At 39.7% G+C, this 21,293-nt stretch overlaps 1 protein-coding gene across 2 annotated transcripts; it reads right to left on the bottom strand.

Moving 5' to 3' along the window:
* Window positions 1-331: 331 nt before the first annotated feature.
* cul4a (cullin 4A) lies at window positions 332-17,676 on the bottom strand. 2 transcript variants are annotated; one of them, XM_084064686.1, is made up of 20 exons: window positions 17,023-17,676; window positions 13,839-13,954; window positions 13,132-13,235; window positions 12,246-12,315; window positions 12,031-12,104; window positions 11,773-11,935; window positions 11,590-11,679; window positions 11,358-11,440; window positions 10,536-10,603; window positions 9,814-9,932; window positions 9,446-9,638; window positions 7,998-8,102; window positions 7,153-7,263; window positions 4,926-5,011; window positions 4,650-4,757; window positions 4,231-4,344; window positions 3,996-4,101; window positions 3,709-3,881; window positions 3,179-3,331; window positions 332-1,562 (listed from the first exon to the last, which is right to left on the bottom strand). In XM_084064686.1, exons 1-20 carry the CDS (start codon window positions 17,159-17,161, stop codon window positions 1,467-1,469), a joined length of 2,271 nt encoding a protein of 756 aa, XP_083920812.1. In that variant the 5' UTR covers window positions 17,162-17,676; the 3' UTR covers window positions 332-1,466. The 2 variants fall into 2 exon arrangements, with proteins under 2 accessions (XP_083920812.1, XP_083920813.1); XM_084064687.1 differs by lacking the exon at window positions 332-1,562 and adding an exon at window positions 2,244-2,332 and having other exon boundaries at window positions 3,156-3,331.
* Between the last annotated feature and the right edge of the window lie 3,617 nt (window positions 17,677-21,293).

The raw sequence follows: 21,293 nt of genomic DNA, 5'->3' as shown, positions 1-21,293 counted from the left end.
CTACTAGATGTCAACAGGTTATCCCACATCTCACTTAAGGCAATGCTCAAATCATTTAATTCCCAGTTCCCACTATATCAACATTATGCATTGCCTAAAACATCAGTGTGACAGTTGCAGGACCCTTGGCTTTCACATGGGAGTGTAAGCGTAACGCTTTATTAGTCTTAGCATTAGCTTTTTTGGACTAATCAGCCTACGGGTATATTAAACATAATATTTGAGACCAAGCATGCAGTCTACATTGAGAAAAGGCAGCTTTGTGACATCCAACAGTATTTTATGAACCAATGTGTTTTGTAATCTTTATTGGGCATTACACCACTGGAGTCTTACTACCAAGCTGTAGAGAAATAGTTGCAGTCGACACAAGGTCTCCCTTTGTTACATAACGGTTTGAGCTGCCGACAGCTGTCCTACTAGGAATAATTTGTTGTCCTAAATAATTACTCCCAATTCATGAGACAAAATCCAATTAGGCTGCAAAGGATAGGAGACATTCATTGCATTGTCAGCAAAAGGAATTAAGAGCAAATAGCCCACAGTGATGGGAGTCTTTATGGTAGGCATACTCACATAGAAATAAATTCTCACCAATTCATAATTCAAAGCAGTCTGACTCACTGATCGTCGGCCATCCATTCATTGATTCATTAAATATCCATTTATTCATGTTCACTTTTCTCACTCTTACAAAGAATACAATCTCATCTACAAAAATTCAGCTCACGACACTGGACATTTTTGGTCAAAATATTAGATCGCTAAAAGGAATACCCAAGTGGCTTGACCTCTTTTTTTAAGCTGTTGCATCCCAACCCGCCCCCCAAACCAAGAACTCCTGCCTCCACCCTACAACCCCTCTGCCACAGTTCATTACATTGTAGCCACACTCTTGTTTTCCTTGCCTTTGAGTCCTTGTCTCCAAACACTGTTTCTGTCCAAATCAGATTATGATTGCCAGACACAGCTTAAAAAAAAAGAAGGGAAAAAAAAGAAGCAAGTGGCCACAAGAACTACAAATGCTGGCCATAAGAACTACAAATAAAACTAAAGACAAACCAATACAGCGGAAAATAACTGATTAAACCAAGTGGATGGAGCCAAAAAAAAAGAAAGAAAAAAGAAAAAAAAAGAACATAACATGGGAAAGTGCTAGTTATTTTTTTTTGTTGAGTTTAACAATAACAGAACTGTGCAAGTCACATCAACTGACCATCAACCCGGACCATTCCTCCAAACCCATCTCAGACCAGTTCTACTCAGTCAGGGGTGATGTTGGGTGGAAACAGTGCAGCCGAGTCTGGCCTCTCTGGGGCACTCTCTGATCCGGACATTGGGTCCAGGATCCCGGACAGATGAAAAGATGGGCACCGGAGGAGAGTCGGGTGGCTGAAGGGCTATATGCTGTTTCAGAGGGGCAGCTCAAAGCTCGCCATGAGGAAAGCATGACAAGTGGTGCCACCTCAGGCAACGTAGTGGTACTGGTTAGGAGTCTCCTTGTCACGTTCCATGTAGTCTCTGTCTATAAGTGACTCAATCCTCTTCTTTAGATCACCCGGCTGTGGAGAAAACATGCGAGACATTAGTGGACTGCATTCAGGCCCATCTCATGGTGTGTCCATAGTGTGTGTTTATTTTTTATCTCATCTCTTTGAAAATGTATGCACGTAAAAATGTAGCAAATCTTAGTTACACTGATATTGTTCAAAGCACACAGGACATGCACACAGCCAGCCAGCCTACAAAGTGCAGTTTCACCTCTGAACACCACATTGTGATTCGTGTGGCTTGATCCATACTCATTCACACACAGAAACTTACAGATAGCCAAAGATAGGCCAGGGATGCCATGCTAGTAGACTTGATATCTTATATTATACGACAATGAAGGTAACTTTCCATGTGTTCAATAGAGTTAACAGTTTCTATTCTACTGTATACTAGTCTGTGAAGAAAGAACAATGATGTGTTATTTAGTTCTGCTCAACAAACTGGTAAATGCAGTAGTCAAAACCATGTTTTTCCAAATTCAAACCTTCGCCAAGATCAACACGTTTCTCTCTATCCAAGACCTGTCATCTGCAATTCCCTGTGCACTGGAATTAGTCAGTCCTCCCTGTCCTACCTACAAGTGGTCCAAAATGCCACAGCCAGGCTCTTGACAGGTATCATGGTGGCTATGTAAAGAAGGGTTACATTCCATGCAATGGCATGTGCCATAGAGAACTTGGAGGCAAACTGGAGCCAGAAGTTTGATGGAATGCATTGAAGTCAAAGAGAGCCAGCAGGACCAGCTTATGAACAAACAATATCTTTGAATGATTGCGACCTTTGTCAGATAATCGGTTCAGGAAAATAAAGGAAGACTTTGTTTTCTGATCTCTTGTTTTTCGATGCACACATCATATAATAAGTTTGTATCGCTATGTCGATGATTTCTGTATTTGTGATTTAGCTACCTCTTGGTCTGTACAACGTGTTGGTCAATGCTTGTTGTTTATCAATGTGCTTTACAAATACATTTTACTTGACTTAACACATAAGCTGCCATGGACGCAGATCTGCGTCCTATTAGATAAACCCGTGGGCTGCCAGAGTAATCTAGGACGCAGATCTGCGTCCTAATGTTTAATTTGGTTAATAGACGATCACGCTGTTTTATTTACATTCCGATCAGTTTCGTTTTCCACTCACCTCCGCTTCACCCGGAAGCAATTTCAGCGATTTCCGTTTCCGGTTTTAGCTTGCAAAATGCACTAATGCGACCAAAACACGTTTTTTCACGGAGACTGAGAGCTCCACTTCTATTTTCTTTAGTCTGGGTGACGAACAGTCATCGGTGTCGTGTATCACATCGTATTTAAGCCCGATTGTCGAAAAACGTCACATCCGGTTTATGACGTATTGACTGTTTGTTAGAGTCTGTTTGGGGGGGGTCGAGCGAGTCAGCAAGGTGTCAATTTGCTGCTCTCTACTGGTCGATCTGTCGTATGTGTTTAAAACTGCAGACAGACAAACTTAAATGAATTTAAATAACAAAACAAAAAAAACACCAAATCGCTGGCAAGGGGGTGAGTACATTATGAATAAACTCTGCCAGTCAATGTGTTAAGAAGAGCAACATTAGGAGACGAGGTACTGTACAGAAGGACTCCGAGATGCTTAAAGAGGTTACCTTGACAGGGAACTTCAGCTGGTTGTAGAGCTCTGACACCAGCAAGTTGTGGCTGAGGGTCTTCCTCATCTTCATGATGCGCACCACAGCTGCATCGATTTGATACTGTCTGTCCTGGAAGACGCGTTCTGTAGTGCTCACCTGCTCCTCCACCTGGTGGGAGGACCAACACATCACACACAACAGCATGAACAGACAAGCATTCAAAGTTGAGAAGGTTCCCTTCAAATACAAGTACTTTGACACAGATCATGCATTCTAGCGTTAATCAAACTACTGAATTTTATGAATTATAAATGTATCAGTAATTGATTTTAATTTATTTTTTGAACTGGGGGGACATTTTGAAATTCAGAAATATATATCAGAAAAACGGGAATCTCAAACAGTAATCGATAGAATAAATCGCTAATAGTCAATAGTTGCAGCCCTAATAAATTATATGACATTTTGAGTCTATGCTGCAGTAGGATCACTGAAAACCTGATGCTGAGGAGAGCTTGGGATGGAGAGAAACATGGTGTCCCTACCGTTTCTTTCATCTGGATCTGGTTGATCTTGATGCGAAACAGTTTGTGTTTGAAGTCGTTGTTGAAAACGAAACGGTCTCCGTCCTCCACATCCTTCCCCCGGGGGTTCTTATTGAGGACGCGTGCTTTCCCACAAGCGAGAGACTGCAGAGTACGCTTGAGCTCTCCTTCCTCTGCAGAGCACAGGAAATGGCAACATGCAATAGAATCAACTCACATGCAACTGGCCTCAAATAGGAAGTACAAATTAGAATACATAGTGTAAATATAATGGACAAGCATGGCACCTATGCCAGTAGCAGATAGGATCTCCTCCACGCTGAATTCCTCTCCCTCGTTGAACATTAGCAGCACCAGCGTCTGGAACAGTGACACCTGCAGCTCCTTCTTGCCCTGGAGAAGAATGGTATGAAACAAGTGTGATCCAGGTATTCCCAACTGCCTTCAATGAACAAGAAACTTATGCATGTCAAATTTCACACCATGCAATACCATTTGTATGTGTTATAACATCACTCACACCTCTTTGAACTCTGTTTTGAGTACAGCATGGCCCAGCGTGGGCTGCCATTGTAGCTTCCTCCCACTGTGCTTCCCCAGGTAGAACAGCTTAAAAACCTCCTGGAGCTTCACCATCTAACAACAAGAGACGGGAGGAGGGTTTGGGAACAAATTAAAACATATATATAGTGCTGGAATGTTTAACACTCAGTTGTGGAAATAATGGAGAGGGGCAGATGCAATGGGCAATTTAGCAATGGGCATTGCTTGCATGAGAAAGTGGGAAAAGCAATCTTAACCATTTTAAATCCGGTGTGCCTATTTTGGACACAAATATTCAATGATTTTCAAAAACAGCAAAAATGTCTTAACTACACGCTCAGATCGGCTACATTCATCACGCAACACTATTGTATGATGAAGTATAAAATAGGGCTTACCTCTGGGGGCAAGTGGACCTCCATGGGCAAGTATGAGGGCCAGTAGCCCATAGTGAGGATGTTGACAGTGAGCTCTATGTTGCTAGGCTCACTCTGGTTCTGAGTGTACTGGGAGAGAAAGGAATGCCAGGCTGAGTATTGGCTACTGAGTCTAGTAAATCAATCATGCATTCTAAAATGTATAAATACATTTTCAATTATAATGAAAATATACCATAATCTCAGATAGAAGTCTGTGTAAATTGAGGCAGGTGTGTATGTGTATGTGAGTGTTACCTGCTTGAACTGGATCATAATGTCTTTTGACAGCTCCATGTCTTTAAACATCCCCTCTAGCTTGCTTGTAAACGCTGCTCCACATTCTAGAGGAAAACCACATATCACATCTCATGTTATCACACTGATAACATCACACAGTGTTGCATCTTGCTTTTCAGTCGTTTAATCCTTAATTTATACTCCATCGTACAAAATAGGAGATCTACAAGCTCATGGCTATTTTAGGCGAGTGACACCGTCTTACGACAAAGTATAAATAGATCAGGCTTAAGATTCTAACTTGCAGCAGACTGTTATGCATATATTTGAGAACAGGAACAAATATCTCTGCCTTGTTTTAAGAGGGAGCAAAATGTAAAGGATTTGTATTTTATTCTAAGTGTCTTTATGGATAAACTAATAAATAAAAGATCATAGGCTCGGTTTATACCAATGTTTTATGATTAAGACCAGCGTGAATATATTCTATGCCAACCTTGCGCTTTTAAGGCATAGTTCACCCTCAAAATGATCCTAAGCCATAATTTGATGACCGGCGGCGGCTTCGGTAGGAGACTCAAAGAGTCAACTTTGAGTCTCCTACCGGCAGTGGTGGACAAAGTACTCAACCCCACGTTAACCCCCCCCGCCCCCGCAAAAGAAAGAGCCAGCTTTGTGCAGTTTTGGAGATGTAAAAACTACAAACTAGACACATAACTTAAACATGTGAGAAAATCCATCCATCGAACCTCAGAATGGTGAAGTAGAGCAGTGTGTTCTTAATAGCTTCTTCACAGCTTTCATGACATCTGACAATTCAGCACTAATTTCTTTGGCAACGTTACGAGTGACTCCCTAGCCCCCCTAGCATGCAGTTTAACCTGTAAACTGTGTAGCATGCAGTTTAACCTGTAACCTGTGTAGCATGCAGTTTAACCTGTGACATGTGTAGCATGCAGTTTAACCTGTAACCTGTGTAGCATGCAGTTTAACCTTTAACCTGTGTAGCATGAAGTGCCATCAGGTGCACACACAGGAGCCAACCAGTGCTTGACCACCTGCCTGTTTGCTTTCATAGGAAAAATTGCACATCTCTTATTTAAGAATCGGTCTGGCTGAACCACAGTTGCTCTCCACCCTGCTCTCATTCAATACAATGTAGGTTAGGTCGCTTTGTATTCTCAAGTCTGAAAACATTTCAGTTGAGCATGGCAGTCTCCATGTTTCTTGTTAAAACCAGAGTATAAAAGGCACAAAAATAGCAAATTAAGTTGTCAGCACTCGCTATGCAACTCTTTTAAAAACACGCAGCAGAAGAATGAAATTTCTATGTGGGTGTGAAGTGTGGTCTACATTATAGGACATTATGCAAGTAACACTCAAAAGTGTGAACTTGCTACAGTAGGCTCTGTTGACAGTCTTTTTTATAAGGACTTATCTATGAATTATTATCATTCATATTTGTAATTATATGAAGTATGTACACTTTTACTAGACTGGATCTATATTGTTTAACTTATCTGTTGCTTAAATTGCTACTGCCCTCCACACAGTGGGGATTGGGGGTATAGTTCTATAGTAGTCTTTCTTACAATTAATATTTGCTAATAGTATGTTGGATTCATGCATATTTTCAGATATTTAAAACAAAGCAAAAAAAAGTAGCATAAAAGATAAATGGGTGGCCCCCCTGCAATGACTCTGAGGACCGCCTAGGGGTCACGGACCTCCTGTTGAATACCCATGATGTAGATCCCACAGTGGAGAGTGTGTACTGTGATAGGTTTCCTTCTTTGAAGAACCCAGTGTGTGGCCAATTGCATTTTAGGGAAGAAGGAATAAAAAGAAAAGAAAAAGAACGGCCAACCTAAAATAACTAGTACTTCACAGCCTTCCAAGAAATGTATTTGAGTAAAAGTAAAATATTTGTCTTGGAATTGTACTTGAGTGAAAGTAAAAAGTATAAAAAAAATCAAATATTCAAGTAAAGTACAAATACTCAAAATCTGTACTTAATTACAGTACTCAAGTAAATTTAATCTGTTACTGTCCACCACTGCCTACCGTAGACATTAGCATATTTCGGCCGGTCATCAAATGATTGGCTTAGGAATGCGACAAAAACAAGAAAATGTCCATGAATTCAAGGTAATTGATAGAACTATCCCTTAAGATATTTGCCAGTCACTCCAAAGTCATATAATTTACCAGTCAACTATGCCTATGCCCTGAACTGAATATTCACCATGTTTGAGCTTGGAAAGCATTGACTTCTCAGCATCAACCGAGGCACTCTTGCCAACCAGTAGTCGCTTGGCCAAATCCTTCTTGTAAAAAGCCTCAAACACGTCCTTTCCTAGATGGAGAGAAATAAAAAGAGATATCAAAATGTAGCAAAATGCCACATGCATGTGGTCTGTAGCACTACTGTTAACAGGGAAACAAGCATCTTCACACACACGGTCTGCGATTATATAGAAGTGCTTTAAAATCAAATATTAAAATATATAATATTATATAATATTTTGGACCAAATACCTCAATACCAATAATGTGACAATATTATGGGGATGACTATTGGTGTTTTCACAAAATTAAATGACACAGTGAGATCTTTCATAAATAATGCCTAAAGTGCAAAACGGCAAATAATAAAAGAGCTAGAACAGTCAGGTAGTTCAGAAAAGTGCATTTAACGCCATATCACTATATTGTTATATCTGAAATCACAGAAGAAATCTAGTCTCATATCATGGCACCATCCTCCTCATCAGGGCAGGGATCAGTAAGTTTTAGATGGTGCTCTCCAAAAGCTGAACCGTTTCCAGCTCGGGCGCTGGGAAGAGGACCAGCGCATCTTTACCATAGAAATGCATGGCAACTCAAAAAACGATTTCTGTGGACATGGCGTCTTAAAGTTAAATAATTAATAAAGATTTATGTGGTATAACTTCTGCATACTGATAGAACTATGAACTAATCAAATGTTTGTGCAATTTTGTGCATTCCACATCCTGGAATGTCGCACTTAGAGGATATTTGGTTAATTAAAAAGTGAAATAAATAAATGAATGCCAAATTATGACTGACCATGTATGAAGCGGAAAATAATCATGATCTTGTCCAGGATTCTCTCCAGTTCTTCCTCAGTTGCCTCCTTGTTACCTGCACGCAGCTTCGAGTCCACATACTTAGCTGAATACAGAATGACAGTCAGAGAAAGAGTGTTATCACATTTTTCATAATTAACAAACAAACAAGCTCTAAATGCTTTTTGCAGTAGTTCTACATTTGCCACTCTGGTGTAGTATTCAGGGATACAATAGTAGTAGTTCATAATATGAAAAAAGCGACCTACCAGTCATACAAGGCATTAAAAATATAAATACAATCAGATAGCCTATAGAGGTCATATCATAACCACATGACAAACACCTGTTATATGCTTACAAGGAAAGGAAATCCTATTTAATGTATTCAGATCAATAAAAGACAGATAGACCAAATTAGTAAACTATCATAAAGTGTCAAATGGGCAGACACTTGTTTGCATTTTCTGCTGTGCAAGATGCTGATGTAGATGGTAAAAAGGAGGGGCAATAATGTAGATCCATTTGGGACTCCAGCAAATTAAGTACAGTATATAGGGTTTAAGTGATTAATACAAAAATGTAATTATCTGCATTAGATTAACCAATACTGAGAATGGGCAGAATTTACTGGAGGGATGTTGCACAGAAATCTGGATGGGCAACAGTTACAATTGAAAACCAATATGACATGTACAGAAACTAGTAATAGAGAAATATAGACGTATATGATTTTCTATTGTTACAATTATTATGCCACCTTTCCCATTATCACATTGAGTTTTAGAATAGGAAATCTGGTCTAAGCTGGCATCTACTCTCTTTTAACTTTTAATGACAAATACTAGATTGTCCAAGTGCACAGATGAAAATAAAACTCCTTTTCTCATTTACAGTAACTAACGTTACTTCACTCTACTCCCTCCTTTCTAGCCAGCTACACACCATACATGTATTATCAGGACATCTGAATGATTCAGGCGGAACACAGTGTGGGCCATTTTCAGCACTGATAACAATGCAAGCTAACGTAAAACTAGGCACTCAAAGTTATAACATTACCTACAGGTCCAGCTAATGTTAAAAGTAAAAACCATATATAAGTAAATGTTAATGATTCACAGAAAAAGATCGGCAAATAGTGCATACTGCTCTCAAAATTTATGTGCAGGGAGTATTGCGTAAAAAAACTCAGTTGCACAGACAAGGCATGGGATGCTCCCATGCAACATTTCTGTCATTGTTCTCATAAAAATGTCGTGCATGTGTACATTTGTCGCACGACTCACGCCCCAAAACAACATAAGTCTTTGGATTTCAACGATTCACATAAGTCACCCAAATTTAAATCAAAAGAGCAACATTCTCATAAAAGAGTTGTTTGCATCCCTGAGCATGAGAAACATCTATCGAACTGTTGTGACTTATCATTTCTCTCTCTTTACCTACCAATGAGTTCTGCAGGTTTGTTGGGCCTCTTGTTGATGAAGGTCTCAAATGCCTCCTTCATGGCATTGATGAAACTCTCATTGCGTCCAAAGCAGCCCTGTGCCACATTGTCCATCTTGTCCTTGAAGTCCAGAAGGTCCTGCACCATGTCCTTGTCCTTTTCTGGTGAACCTACAATGTCTCCTCCATAAGTCTGAATGCAGACAAATGATTTGAAGTTTAGAGAATAGTGCTGTGTAGAGTGTGTGTGTGTGTGTGTGTGTGTGTGTGTGTGTGTGTGTGTGTGTGTGTGTGTGTGTGTGTGTGTGTGTGTGTGTGTGTGTGTGTGTGTGTGTGTGTGTATGTGTGGAGGTACAGTATGCATGTACCTTGATGTAGTCCCTCCAGAACTGCAGCAGTGCATGGAGTCCTCCCTTGACCTTACTGAAGAGCTGATACAGGAGGGCCAACTCAGTCACACGATTCTCGTCCAACAGAATGCTCAGACCTGATGAAGAAACATAATAAAATAAATAACCGTTACATTATTGATTGATTGATTGATTGATTGATTGATTGAGTGTGTGTGTGTGTGTGTGTGTGTGTGTGTGTGTGTGTGTGTGTGTGTGTGTGTGTGTGTGTGTGTGTGTGTGTGTGTGTGTGTGTGTGTGTGTGTGTGTGTGTGTGTATATATATATATATATATGTGTACAGTATGTAGTACATACTGTACATGTATGTATACATATTGTCAAATAATTAAAAACAAAATCTCCGCTTAATTAAACTGGCCTTGTAAACATGCAGCTATGTCTAAAGATTGACAGAAGATTTTTCCCCTTTTCTTCTAAAATAGCTATTTTCGTATAAATTGGGCTTAAGTATTGGTTTAATATTTAATTAAATGCTTGTTATGAAATCTACTAAAATCACATGAAACAGGATTTATTTATTTTTTGTGAGCTTGCTGTCAACTGTGTGTTCCAAATCACAAACACAACCGAATAAAACATGTTTGTACAGCCCCTCTTGATGTAGACCACATAGACTCTCTGGCTTACTCATAAGCACAACATAAAAGGAATCATGTAAGTCACTGCAGCATCCTTACCCTTTTGCAGTATCGCCGTCATGTGTTCCCCTAACAACTGTTTCTCAACACAGGATATTAGTGGTTTTCTGTGAAGAGAAAATGAAACGGTATCAAAACGCAAAGCAATGCAAAGCAAGTATCAAAACGATGCTGTAAATGTTTAATCTTATATTTGTTATGTATGTTAATGTATTTTATCTCACTCTCCTTTGCTGACAATAGCACCTCCAACAAGTACTGTCAGAGCACTTTGCAATGACAGCATTTTCACTGTTACAGATTTGGTAAGTATACACTAACCACTTCAACCCTAGCTGCCTATTCTGGTGGCAAACATTTGCGGAAATAGCTGTGTCGCAACACGTGTAGAACGTGTGAACTTGTAGAACGGCTATTTTCGGTGAAGATATTTGGTGTAGAAGATAATACTTGCAGACCTAGTATAGAGCCCTGGGGGACTCTGGACAACTCAGTATATAGTGTTTAAGTTAAGGTATTACTCCCAATAAAGATCGCCCGAACAGTTTCCTGGAGGCAGAGATGCATTTGTCTGTATTAGTAAACAAGTGCAATGTGCCTCAAACCCACTTTACAACAACTACTGTATGTGAGACACATTTTAAACTAGCAAAGACATATTTAAAATGCCAGTGTCAGATGACAGAAGGGGTAGATTGCATTGTTCCAAGAACTTACCCTTGTTTTAAATTCTGTAAATATTTTTCATTATGGACATATTTTAATGTTCGGTGTAATAGTAATAGGGCTACATCACATTTGGACACAATCTGCATGAGAAACATGTATATGCCAGGTGAAAAGGGGTCTGCAGGGTCTTACTGGGTGCTCTGGTCAAGGTAGCTGATGACACGGTCATTCTCCTCCTCTAAACGACGTGACACGTGATGCAGATACTCAGGCACCTGAATGCAAGCGTGCACAGACACACGCACATGAAGTTGAGCAACCGATGCATTCAAACAACCAGCAGCGGTTATGAATGTATAAACAAGGTGTAACTGATGATTAATGATATGAATCAGTGCAGTAAAAGAAAAAATATAGGCCTCACATCTCTTTCCTGCATCAACCTCTGTCCCTCTGCTGCATACAGGCGGTTGGTCTCTACCAGAAATCTCTCCTCAAAGGACTCTTTATAAACCTGGACAAGAATGCATATGCGATTATGCGTATGTAAAAACAATGATACAGATTGGGTCCTCTAAAGTACTAACAGTGCAGATAATGCGGTTACCTGCAGGTCTGACAGCATGCCTAGTAGGCTTCTGACCAGACTGCGGTCCACTGTCTCTCCATTGCGCTCTAGCTCTATCTGCTCCAGAATGCCATCCACTGTGCGCTTCTGAACAGCACTGTCACTTACAATGTGGGTGCGAAACAGCTCTAAACCAGTGTCCCTGAAAAAACACACACACATATTATATTATAATTTAGTTCCAAACACTGGAATCACAAAGGTTTGGTCCACACTATCATTGGACTTGCGTCTTACCAAATGGATGGGAGAAGAGAATTCTGAAGAACATAGGTACGATCCAAGAACAGAAAGATGCTACGGATCATGATCTGATACAAGAGAAAAACAAAATACAGTCTGTACATGCTGTTTTCTTTTGCAGAACGGCAGTCGTTAACATAAAGTTTGATTGAAGCAGTGAAACAAGTAACAGTGCAAGTAGCTGATAAAATAAATATTGGCGTCTTAACTGTTTGCCTGCAGTGGTCCTGCCAACAGCGATTCATGCGCTTCAGGAAGGAGAGGCTGTCCAAAGACTCTGTGGGCTCCATGTTAAGGAAAAGCCTTCAAACTAGTCAGTCTGCTCTACATTCTCATGTGGACTGAGCAATTTGAAGCAAGTTCCTATCAATCAATATTGTGTAAATTTAGTCAACATTTCTTAATGCTTAGTTTCACTAGGTGCGAGCACTGAAATGGCAGTCCTTGTGGCCTTGAAATAAATCTTAAAAGTATTATAAATAACATTTTGACAGTCTTGACTCTCAAAAGTGTCTTTCATTTTGGCAAACACCCAACAATAATTTGGAAGAATAATTTCAGTCCCTGTCAAGTGTCAGGTAGCATGTTCAGATAAAGGAGAAATTATGTTATCAAATGTAACAAAGCATGCATTAACAATGAACATTAACAGGAACATTGTGAGTTATTTTTTAACAGCATTAGCTCTGTGTTGGCTACATGAAAATAAAATAACTATTTCTATTTAACCTTGTTAATAAAAGTAACTGGTACCAGATCATTGACAAGAGTGGGGTAAGACAAAACTACAAACCTACACTTTGACGGTTTACAGTGAGCAGAATATGGTGGTGAGAAAAGATGCTTTTAAACCTTGAAGAAGAGAGGATTGGTTGAAAATAAATGTATGTGTTATTAGCAAGCAATCCATGACAAGACTGCACTGTGATTTTCAAATCTTTGCATTGCTGGCTTTTATTGCCCCCTTGTGAAAAAGCTAGTGAAGAACTACTGTAAATTGTAATTAGTGGAAGCTAGTTGCAAATCAGATATAAATACATTTCACATTTTATGTGACTTGGCAACCACAATTCCATACACACAAAAAAAGGATATTCTCTGAACTGGTGGATCTGGGCCTGCACATGGTCTTCACAGACCTGACGTAGCTGTTTGTACAGTGTGGGAGAAACCTTATAGGAACACAGGTTCTCCACCGCCTTGGGAGTGTTTCCAAAAGAGACATAATATGGCAGAGGGGAAAGACAAACATTAACAATTAACCGAAAATATATCAAAACCGACATTTAGAACCAATAAACGACTTCATCTTGCTCAGGTACGTTAATCGAGAAGCAGGTTTTTCCTAATAATAGCATTTTTTTCTTATACCATATCAACAGAAAAACATTCTAATAGATTTTTCACAATCGCCAAAATCTATTAGACCAATTAACAACTCAACACTGTATTATACTTTGTTGTACAATGGTGGCTAAAAAAAATTGTGAAAATAGCTGATCTACAAGTTCACAACGTGTCCCATCGCAGCGCGCTGTGAGCTTATAGATTGGCTATTTTCACTTGATAAATAAAATAGTTCATTCGAGGCAAAAGTTTGAAATGCTTTTCATATTGATTTGAAGTCATATCGCCCAGTCCTACGTTCAGCAATTATGGCATACAAAGAGGATGTACCACATGTACGCATATTTAGCCTAACGATTACATTCACAAAACCTTGAGACAAAATGCACAGCAGAGAGGTTTTAGGATGTATCGTGTTAACAATCTTTCATGTCCTTCAGGAGAAACAACCTTACCTGGTAGAGCTCCTCCAAGTTGTACTTGATGGAGGTACTGTTCTGAATGGCGCCCACCGCATCTCGCAGCTTCAGCCAAGTGTCCTCAGTGTAGTTTTCAGCTAGTTTTGGCCTGTCTGTTGCACAAGACCGACAAAGATGTTAACTGTAAGTGATATATTTTGTTTAACAAAAAAAGGCTTTCTTAAAATGTTAAAGCTCTATATTCTGCTAGTAATCATGGCTATATAGTTTTTTTCAGTAACAGGGGTATCCTCTTCTCTCCAGCTCTTTAATAAACAGAAAATACATTTTCAGGTGGAGAGAGTGCCCATTTATCAGTTTTTATAATGTTCCAGTTCCAATGTATGCTCATTTCTATATGTTATCAATTCCAATTTCACTTATTTATCCTGTATCCTGAGGAGTTCTCTCTCTCATAATTGGATAAAACTGGTATCCCGACCTGAATATGTATTTTGTTTATTAAATAGCTGGAGAGAGGGCGAGACCACCGTTACTGAACAAACACTCTATACAGCAATGATTTATCAGAATATAGATTTAACATTTTTTAAACAAAATATATAAATGAATGCATCTTTAAAGCCAAAACCTCATATATAAAGACTGAATTAATGAGTCTACTTCTTCAGTAGAAATAACATTGTCATACAGTACAAAGACCCTTCAATGCAAAAAAGTAAACGGTAGAATATAATATAGCCTAGCCTACACAGGCTGAGAATGCTCTTTTATGAACTATGTATCGCTACAATGAACATGGAGATAACGTTGGTTAATTGTTAGCTTGGCAAATACAGAATGGCACATCATTTAATATGCATGTTTTTCAGGGGGCAAATCACAGGGAATGGATGGCTTCCCAATTGGATTTAAAATCCTTCCCCAGGTTAGTCATGAATATACATAAGATGTGTTTAAACAGGGTCTGTTACCACCACCGGTTCTAGACTAGACAGGCACTCATCCCAGTGCTATTATTGGCAGGAACAGATGCTAAATTATGTAGCTCACATTGATTGACCAATCAATCACATTATTTAACTCTGATTACAACATTTAACTAATATTTACTGATATCATTGATAGGTCGAGTCAACTTCCATAATTCTTTTATCTCTTCCGGAGGGAACCTACAAATATCTCAAGACTTCTTGTACCGTCTTAACAGAAACGTTTTACAGTTTTATGGAAAGGAAACAATTCTAGAATAAAATACATGAATTTCCCTCCTGGAATCAATAATGGTTTATCTTATCTTATGGCGGCCTCCAACCATGTTGCACAATCTATCCCTATTTGGACATGGCAAGTGAACCCTCCTTCTTGGATTCAGCATTATATTACAAACACTTGTAAAAAGAATTACACACTCTCTAAGGAAGGAACACCCTCAACCAGCTACTGTATATAAAACATGCTTATTGGATATGGCTCAATATTAGAATCAACAATATTTGTACATTGATGTCCTTTGTCCATAATAGTTCTGCATTACCAGATGCCTTGAGGGATGGAATTACTCACATCGTTTATAACAAAGGTAAAACATTTAGGAAATTGTATAAAGATGGCATAATGTTGTCCTTTGATTAGCTTAAAAGAGGAATTCCACCTACCTGTTACCAATTTCTTTAAATATTTAGTAAGGAACTATTTCAAGGTACAACAGGGTGGTCGTTTAATAATGCTTGAGCGTCAGACATTAATTGGACACAATTATAACATAGATATAATTGACTTTGTGTCCTTTATTTATGGAACAATAATGGAAGTCATCGATAAATATGTACTCAAGGTAAAGGCCAAATATTAGCATGATCCGTGATGTCTTTGAAGATGATGAGAAGAAAAAATTGTGAAAAAATGTGCACCATTTTTAACAGATATATGCTCACTTAAAAGTAGACTATATCTGAATAATGACATCAAGATTGCTGGCTTTCTTGTTAGGCTTCAAAGGGAGTCAAGGTGAGCACTTCTTCTTTGGCACCAAACACAATTAGCTCAGTGTTGTCTTTATTTAGTTGAAGGTAACTTTGGCACATCACTGATATGATCAATGCACTGACACAGCAAGTTTATGAGACCATAGTCATTCTCTGTAAAAGAGTATTGTAGACTAAATGTGTGTAATATTGTATTACTAATATTCTGCATGAATTGGCCATGGATACAATTAAGCACATTTCCTAAACCTATTCAGAATAGATACTGCTTTGTTTTGTAATTAGGTAACAGAGTAGAATGACATCATGTCACTAGTAAATACTATAGCAGGCTATGTATGGTGCATTAACCACATAAACCCTATTTTATAGTCGGACTATTCGAAAATAGGAGATCTGATAGCTCTGATAGTGAACTTGGATATCTGCTATTTTAGACAAGTTGTGGGGGGAAATTTGTGAAAATGTTTACCTCTTATTGACATGCCCAAAATATGGACGCCAGGGTTAATGTGACAAAAAGCTGTAAGGCAGCTAGGGGTCTTCAACAGGGGGTCCGGGACCCCTAGGGGGTCCTCAGAACTACTACATGGGGGCCACCAAAATGAATGTTTGTGAGATAGGAACTTTTTTTTATTATATTAACCACTTGAACCCTAGAATACTTTTTCTGAGGGGAACATTAGCCGAAATAGCAGATCCACAAGCTCACAATAGATCGGTTATTTTCGGCAAAGAGGTTTGGTGTAGTAGGGGGGAAAAGAGCAGATCAAGTGCAAGTGTTCTAAGTATTGAGGATATTAAGTGGTGAAGTGTCTGAAAATACACATTAACATTAACTAGGGGCGGCCATAGCTGAATGGTTAGTGAGCCCGCCTAGGAAGCCAGAGGCCTTGGTTGCCCCAGGTTCGATTCCAGGCCAGGTCTGCATATATGTCGATGAAATGAAATTTGTCCCTGAGCAAGACTCTTAACCCATAATTGCTGACAGGTTCTCATTGGAACTGATGATAGTGCTGTCAAACAAGTCTATGATGAAGCCCTATATGGAAAGGTATAATCTGCAACATAATGTTATACAATATGTAGGGGGGTCCCTCTCTCTCTCAGCTAAAGGGGGTCCTTGGCCTGAAAAAGAAGACCCCTGCTGTAAAGGCATCCTGGTTGCAACAAGCCGTTATAGCACCTCGGGTAATAATACTAATGTTACATGAGATCAACATAAACATTACCTTTGAAGTTCTTGATCACTAGTTTCTTGGAGGCGCCCGTCTTCCCAGAGGCCACGGTAGCAGACGTCCTGATGGTCACCCCGTTGCTGTTGTGCTCCGTCAAAGCCTTCTTGTCCTGTCGTGTGTCTGCATCCATCATGTATGTAATAGTGGGGGGTTAGTTAGTTAGCCGGCGAGCAACAACAAAACGCCACTGTTCCTCCAAACTGTTCTGTGGTTTTGCTTGTCAAAGTCGCCTGTCCCTCCTTGTGTCACCAACAGCTTCACCCTAACTGTTGAGTGAGCTCTTTGACTGACAGATAGGCACAAATAAGCGAGTCAACAACAACAACAACAACACAACAAGCTAACGGCTAGCTGGCTACGCTAACAAGCTCGCGCTAACGTTAACAGCAGTTTTTTTTGTTGCTATGCTAACCTGTTAGCCTAATGAGTTAGCCCCCCTTCCACAGCGCTTTAAAGCGAGGATTTCCGAATTACTTTTCCATTCTCCGTTGCTACTAGCTAAACATCAGCTAGTCCCAATGTTATTTTTTGACAGTAGCAATCCAAAAAAGTAAAATTGACATGTTGTTTATTGTAATATCGTGGCACTCCATCAGAGGCTTTTAGCCATGTAGCCAGCTAGCTAGCATAACAAAATGGCTTGTCTGAGTTGTCTCGAGCATAGAGTTGGTCGCGAGACAGTTCAGTTGGTCAAGTGCATGCTGGGGAATCATATTGGAGTTGTGTTCACAAACATATTTTAAACCTGCAGTAAAAGTAAAAGTGTCAAATATGCAGAAATATTCTAATATAAGTAAAAGTCCGGTATTCAAAATGTACTTGAGTAAAAGTACAAAAGTATTGGTATCAAAATGTACTTTAAAGTAACAAAAGTAGAAAGTACTCATCGTGCTGAGGTCCCATTTCAAATGTTTTCAAATGTATAACTTTAAAAAAAAAAATAGCATATAAGCTCACAACGCCTTGCAAAGCGACACGTGGTGAGCTTGTAGGTCGGCTATTTAGGAAAGTGGTTAATGTATGTTTTGTAATAATAATCAAAATCTTCAAAGTAACTAGTAACTAGTTTTCAAATAATTGTATAGTGGAGTAAAAGTACAATATTTTCCACTGAGATGTAGGGGGTAGAAGTAAAAGTATTTAAAATTGGAAGTACTTCAGTAAAGTAAAAATACCTCAAAATTGTACTTAAGTACAGTACTTAATGCACTTAGTTACTTTCCACCACCTTAGGGCTTAATTTATTATTTATTTAAACCGTGTCCATTAGTATGAATACATAGTAATAACTTTTTTATGAGTCAGTACGCAAGACATTTTTTACAGTATTATTAATTATCAAAATGGAATAATAACTGCATTTAATAATACTGTATTTATTGGATCCTTTTCACAGCAGCCATTTTGTCAGGTAAATAGCTAAATATAATTGTGGGTGTGTTTCATTTAGTTGTATCTCTGTGTGCCAGCATGAAGTTAACGAGATAAGATAAGATCTTATCCTCAGTCTCCCCTCCAGGCCTCCACAACCACCTCCAGACTGTCCAGCAACGGAGCTAGTGTTCCTCACCAACAACTATGGCAAAGATAGCTAAGAAGAGGACACTGACTACAAGGGCCTGGGCCTCCTCAAGAAGAAGAGCTTGCTCTGTCCCTGACTGCAGAGGGCCATAAAGTTGTCAGTTCAGTCCAGTTTATGGTTCATGTGTGTACTACCATTTACTTGTACTGTAGGTGTCCACCATCTCGACCTCCTCCCCCATACAGTGCTGGGATGGGAGTTGAGGGCCTCTTCATGCTCGGCTGGTCCACCACCAGATGTCTTCACCAGCTTGTTCAGTCTGTTAAGTGTCCCTACTCCCTAATGCTACTGTAACACGTTTTTACTATTTTTACTCACAGGTGACACCGCGCTAGGCGCGCTACACATTTCCATGCTACTTTTTCATGCCATCTCCTCTGCCTGAACGGTTTAGTTAGTACTACTACCATACTATAACTTTCATATTACTTTTCACAGCAGCCATTTTGAGGGTAAACACAGCTGAAGGTAATATTATTACCTTCAATATTATCAACTTATTACATTGAGTGTCAGTGTTTCATTTAGGTGTACTGTGTGCCAGCATGGACAGCTCCTGTACAGAACCCCTGCACTCTTAATGACCACAGGCCATTTGCTCTGACATCACTTCACACCTCATCATCATGAAGATCTTTGAGAGACTGGTCCTTAAGCCCCTTGGTGAGAGACTCCTTTGACCCCCTGCAGTTTGCATACCAGGCAAACATTGATGTGGATGATGCCGTCATCATACCTGTTCCACAGCGAGGTGGTGTGACAGTAACCACCTCAAGGTAAATGTAATATAGGATAGGCTGAGGGGCTTTATATATAGTAAATTGTCAATCAGCCTTGCAGCCCAAGGGCCTATGCAGGTAGTCAAAGGCCCCTGGGCACTGGCCCCATTTGTCCGTCCATGGATTAAAGTCTTTGTGAATGCAACTAAGATGTCTCTTGGCGTTATGGATGTGAAAGGTGAATACATTTATGAGGGAGGAGTAACTTAAGTCTTCCCAGAATGCAGGCAGTGGGTACTGTTTATGTTCAATAGCTCGAGGGGATGATATGGATGGGGGGAGGGGGTCTATTACGTAGCCTAGTGGAAGTTTTCTGCTCTTGACAAGCTCCCAAAGTTAAACTCCAGTAGGTGGCAGTTATGCCAGACATGGGTGCAAGCTGGTATACTTTAAACAAAACACCTAAGACAATGAAGAAGAAGAAAGCACTGCACACTCTTGAGTGGGATCCGGGGACCCCCAGGGTTCCTTGAAGTGGTTCCAGAGGGGTTCCCCAACTACATTATTGATAATTAGGTACCAAGTGGACAGTTACGAGGTCTGTAACTCTGAGTGTGCAAAATGGAACCAAATGGACTTTTACGGGTCTATTTGGTTCCATTTGCACCGTTTCCGAGTTATGGGAGGCCGTGGGTGGTGTTCTTGTTGAAATGAAATGGTTTAAGAACCACTGCTCTTGAACATACCCCCAACTGCACCTGCAGCCAGCAAGCGCAAATGAGGTGGTGTTGTACCCAAGCAGGGCATGCAAGAGAACTCACTAATAAGCAGAATTTGTCAGTCTTCCCAAAGTGTGCTTTTTGGCCCTAGTGCGTCATGTTTATTAGGCGATGTGTCATGTGTGTACAGGGTGCGAGTGAAGAAACTAGACACGCCCATTTGTGGTGATTTGGCCTGCAGTGCTGTGCTATGCTGCCTGGGGACTCCCCTATTTCTTTGGTGTTTTGCCTAGGTGGGCGTGGTTATATGCCTAAACCATAGAGAAAATATGCGTTAACCCAGTGGTTCACAAACGTTTTTGGTCGTGACTCAAAAGATACATGATGATCTTACCGGGACCTACACTTTTGAAAATAACCGATCTACAAGCTCACAACATGTCGCGTTGTGAGCTTGTAGATCGGCTATTTTCACTACTAAAGTTTATTTTATGTATTTTACATGGAATTTAGATAACAAATATATATTTTTAAAATAATAATAATATATATATATATTTTTTTAAAGAAAAGAGGGATATTTACTTGCGAGTCGCGACCGATAAAAATGGGTCCCCGAACCACTGGTTGGGAACCACCACTGCCTTTAAAGGAGCTACACCATGAATTTAAAAAATAATAATAATATTTGATATCATATTGTTTATGTCCCTCAAACGTTTTTCAAAAGGTTTGAGCCTAAATCAAGCCTCAGATATACTCATTCCAACTAACTTCTCTCTGGCTTATAAAGCACTTTCACCTGCAATACCACATTGTCCTGTTTGGCACGGGGCGCTGTTGAGCCAGTTTGTATGCATGTCATGTCCTGGTTCTGTGTGGAAAAAGTAAAAAAAAAAAATAAGATTTTTTTTTTTTTTAAATTGGATTTTTTTTTTTTGGTTAGAACTGAAAAACGGGAGGAATTGTTCCCAGACGTGACGTAGGGTGGGGGAACAAATCTGACGGACTGTTTTCAGACCAATTTACATGAAAACCACAGATAGCCTATGAAAGCCTGCATGCTCGAAGTCGGGTATTTGTTGGAACAGAAGAGAGGTGGGGGAGACCAAAAACACACAAAAATGAAGAAAAAGTTAAAATTCATGGTGTAGACCCTTTAACTTAACCTCAAAACCACGCCCACCTGGGCGAAACACTTGGGAAAGAGAGAGTCCGATGCTGCCTGCCTGGGGTTAGCGGCAT

Source organism: Gymnoscopelus microlampas (assembly GCF_963454915.1).
Source record: "Gymnoscopelus microlampas genome assembly, chromosome: 1".
NCBI lineage: Eukaryota > Metazoa > Chordata > Actinopteri > Myctophiformes > Myctophidae > Gymnoscopelus > Gymnoscopelus microlampas.
This window is presented reverse-complemented; position numbering and strand designations above follow the sequence as displayed.

Excerpts from the sequence above, each read along its gene's own strand:
- cul4a (XM_084064686.1), bottom strand. The coding sequence starts at position 17,161 with ATGATGGATGCAGACACACGACAGGACAAGAAGGCTTTGACGGAGCAC. Across the intron at positions 10,604-11,357 it reads TACCTTGACCAGAGCACCCA|AAAACCACTAATATCCTGTG; the intron begins GTAAGACCCTGC and ends TTCTCTTCACAG. Across the intron at positions 8,103-9,445 it reads CAAACCTGCAGAACTCATTG|CTAAGTATGTGGACTCGAAG; the intron begins GTAGGTAAAGAG and ends TTCTGTATTCAG.